The sequence below is a fragment of the Notothenia coriiceps genome, unplaced genomic scaffold (genome assembly GCF_000735185.1).
Source record: "Notothenia coriiceps isolate Sejong01 unplaced genomic scaffold, NC01 NC01_scaffold00016291, whole genome shotgun sequence".
Lineage (NCBI taxonomy): Eukaryota > Metazoa > Chordata > Actinopteri > Perciformes > Nototheniidae > Notothenia > Notothenia coriiceps.
In genome coordinates, this window is record NW_011348992.1 from 115,964 (window position 1) to 118,931 (window position 2,968).

The window sequence follows — 2,968 nt, forward strand, 5'->3', positions numbered from 1 at the left end:
CTAGAACAAAAAGCGCCAGTTGTAGCTGTAGCCTGTTTCTCTTTCAAAGTGTTTTCCTCCATTCCTCACTCGCTCTTTGTCTCTTTATTCATTGAAAATTCTTTTTTCTTTTCTAATCACTTACTAAGAAGAAGAAAGGAAAACAAAACAGGATAAACTTTGAGTTGCACAAGGACAGATTAAGGCATTTTTTAGAACAATGTTCCTTTTTCCTTGTAACTTGAGCCCGCTGCAGTTACAGGAGTGAAGCGAGGCAATTTAACTTGGTGGAGGCAGGCTGCAGGATGGGGTCAGCGGGGGCGTTGGGAGGGAGGACGGGGGGGGGCTGCCGCGTGTTTTATTACCCCTGATCTCTATCTGTCCTGCACATGGAGCTGGATCCCCACCTAGCCTACAGCATCAGGAGCAGAGGGGATAGCAGGGTGTGGGGTGAAGAGGGGGGGGCACTAAACTTACTGACCGAGCTCCTCTCTCTCTCTCTGTTCTCGCTGTGGTTCCTGGCAGGAGGAGAGCTGGCTGCCGTGGCTCTTCGAGAAGGTTGTGGTCATCATGGTATGCTTCTTTGTCTGCTCCATTGTCAACTCCATGGCCCAGAGCTACAGCCAGCGCAGGCAGCCGGGGAAACACTCGGAGGGCAAGACGGAGTGAAGGCCAGATAGCCACCACTGCCAAGCATCAACTTCAGAAGCTCTCCCCAAACCCCCCGACTCATTTCAGCTGACAAGCCACCATTATCTGAGGCGCTGCATCTAGTTCCTGTGGTGTTGCTGTAGCAACATGTTGATGTTGGACTCGTTTTTCCAGGCTTTGCTTTTGGTAGTGTTTCAGCAGTTGTAAGGTAGGTTTTCTTGTCTTGAGTAGTTCATGTCGGCACTTTGAGCACGTGAGAAGTAGGCAGTCATTTCCCCAGTGAGGCCTTAAGCTGCACTAGAAGAACATTATTTGTCCATGGAGTCTGTTTAATTCCCATTTTTTGAGTAAGCTTCCTTTTGTTGCGCCGTGAATGTTCTGTAAATTCAGCGCTACTTTTTTCGTTCAATAAGATAATGATGTGTTATCTGATTATTAGGAAGAGTACTGTAGAGTTGTTATGCAGTATTATCCGTGGTAAGATAAGACTTTATGATGGTGTCATATTTTAGAGCTCTAAGTCACTGTATTGTAGACATGTTAACCAATGTTTCACGGTTCTTTGGAGGACCACCTCTTCTATTGTCCGCGCAGTAAAGCCCATCAAGGTACTTTTGGACGAGGAATGATAAATCGGCCCTGAATCCCCCTGCTGGTCTCTTTGTCTGCCGTTATTGTTCTGCTTCCAGGAAGAGAGCACATGAGTCAGCCCGGGGGCCACTTCACCAGATGCATTCATATATTGAATCAGATCTGCCACTATGTGCGCGTGCCTGTGTGTGAGACGGGGAGCCGAGGGGGGGGGGGGGAGGGGAGAGAGAGAGAGATAGGCGTTTGCGTGGCTGCCACATTTGTTGCTCTCCCTTTTATCTTTTATGGATTAAAGCAGATTGCGCTCCACTAATAGACTGTGTCTGCCTGGAAGTCGTCCTATAGCAGATAGCGGCTGCTCCTTTAACTTAGAGACAGTGTGTGTCAGGGTGAGTGTTTTTCTTTGTCTCCAGCTTTCCTTTAAATCCTTTTTACCTCGATGTGGACAGCGAGCTCATGTTTGACAACTCAAGAGCATCTGAATAGCATTTTAATGTTATTTTGCTTGTCGGATAATACAGCTGGCTCTCCCGTTTATTCACCTCCTTCTTTTTTTCCGTAATTGCCGGAGAAATGTGCTTTTTACTCCTCCGTCTCTGTGCCGCTGCTGTGCTACGCTGGACTGAGCACAGTGGGCGCTAGAGCAAGCAGGAGGGAGAGGGGAAAAAAAAAAACCTCAAGCGCACAGTGAAAAGCGTCTGTGCCGTTACCTCAGCTGAACCTTCGAATGAACTCGTTGCACCGCTCCAGTCACAGCGCCAGGAGACGAATCACTTGCGTAGATTCAAAACAGAGGGGCACTGTTGAGCAGGCTGAACCCTGCGCTCTGCACCAGCTCCACTCACATCTCCTCTTTTCTCCTGTTATGGTAAGTCGGATCAGGATTTTTATTTTTATTTTTTTTTCATTGTGGTTTCTGTACATGCGTCCGTCTCAGTCACTCTCCCGGCCTGTCAGATAGCTTATCAGACTGGTGTTGGCTGTTAACGTTGCAAGGCGACAACAGTCTGTAGGCTGTCTGACATTTCGGGCTCTTTCATCTGACCAGCATCCTGTTTTTGTCCTCCTTCTGTTATTGTCATTTATCAGTTAGCATCAGTTCCCATTTAGAGGTGTGCTCTGCAATGTCGCTTCCCTTTTTTTATCCCAACCGCTTGTCAGAAAACGTGGGTCTAGTGTTTATTTCCTCCATGCTGACGTCCGTGAGGTTTTTATGTGGGGAACTGTGTTTTGGCATGTTTGCAAATGCAGATGTAGTGATGTCAATGGTGTACTTCTCTACATATACGTGTGTGTGTGTGTTGGCTCTGTCCTCTTGAATTTCCAGAGAATCCAGACAGTACACACCTTATTGCAACACATCACATTGTGACACCCAGCTCTAGGTATGGTACACGCAGTGCTCTCCCCTTCCCTTTTACACTTCCCTCTTCTCTCTAACTGAGAACTTTCTTCTGTTGCTCAACACACACACTTTTTTTTCTGTAGGAGGCTGCTGTTTTATTGGAACAACTCCTTTGAGCCTCTTTTTCTAAGGGCCACAAATTGGTAATTACACGAAGCTGAAAATCTTTGCTTGACCAGCAGGCACTTTTGCCGCAAAGCCTCAGTTTTTTTTTGTTTTTTTTTTCTAGAACAAAGCAAAATCACTTTTTCCTGGTCATAAAAACGAAATAATTTGATAAGGCTGGAACGGCTTCTGGCTCGTAGAGTGTTTTTCTTGGCAGTTTCAGAATGTCCTGTTCCA

At 46.6% G+C, this 2,968-nt stretch overlaps 1 protein-coding gene across 1 annotated transcript in view; it reads left to right on the forward strand.

Annotated features, from left to right (window-relative positions):
• LOC104949484 (vacuole membrane protein 1-like) overlaps positions 1-1,435 on the forward strand; it is a 43,282-nt gene extending 41,847 nt beyond the window's left edge. Inside the window, exon 7 of the mRNA XM_010775844.1 lies at positions 505-1,435. Coding sequence (XP_010774146.1) covers positions 505-648 — 144 coding nt within the window. The 3' untranslated portion in view covers positions 649-1,435. The remainder of the gene's footprint in view (positions 1-504) is intronic.
• Positions 1,436-2,968: the final 1,533 nt, after the last annotated feature.